At 50.2% G+C, this 203-nt stretch overlaps 1 protein-coding gene across 1 annotated transcript in view; it reads left to right on the top strand.

The window, feature by feature from the left end:
- LOC119592530 (high-affinity choline transporter 1-like) overlaps nucleotides 1-203 on the top strand; it is a 27,326-nt gene that overhangs the window by 679 nt on the left and 26,444 nt on the right. Inside the window, exon 2 of the mRNA XM_037941389.1 lies at nucleotides 73-181. Within this exon, the coding sequence (XP_037797317.1) occupies nucleotides 73-181 (109 nt within the window). The remainder of the gene's footprint in view (nucleotides 1-72; nucleotides 182-203) is intronic.

Here is a 203-nt window from a genome sequence, read left to right as displayed (position 1 = left end):
ATCACCACCACCATTATTCATGAGCCAATCTCCGCAAACACTATTCAACTGGACTTTTCTCTCCGTCCGCAGCTACGTGGGTCGGGGGCGGTTACATCAATGGAACAGCAGAGGCGGTCTATGACACGGGTCTCGTGTGGTGTCAAGCGCCCTTCGGTTACGCTATGTCCTTAATATTTGGTAAGTTCAACATTTCCGCTATG

The sequence above is a fragment of the Penaeus monodon genome, chromosome 30 (assembly GCF_015228065.2).
Source record: "Penaeus monodon isolate SGIC_2016 chromosome 30, NSTDA_Pmon_1, whole genome shotgun sequence".
Taxonomy (NCBI): domain Eukaryota; kingdom Metazoa; phylum Arthropoda; class Malacostraca; order Decapoda; family Penaeidae; genus Penaeus; species Penaeus monodon.
This window is presented reverse-complemented; position numbering and strand designations above follow the sequence as displayed.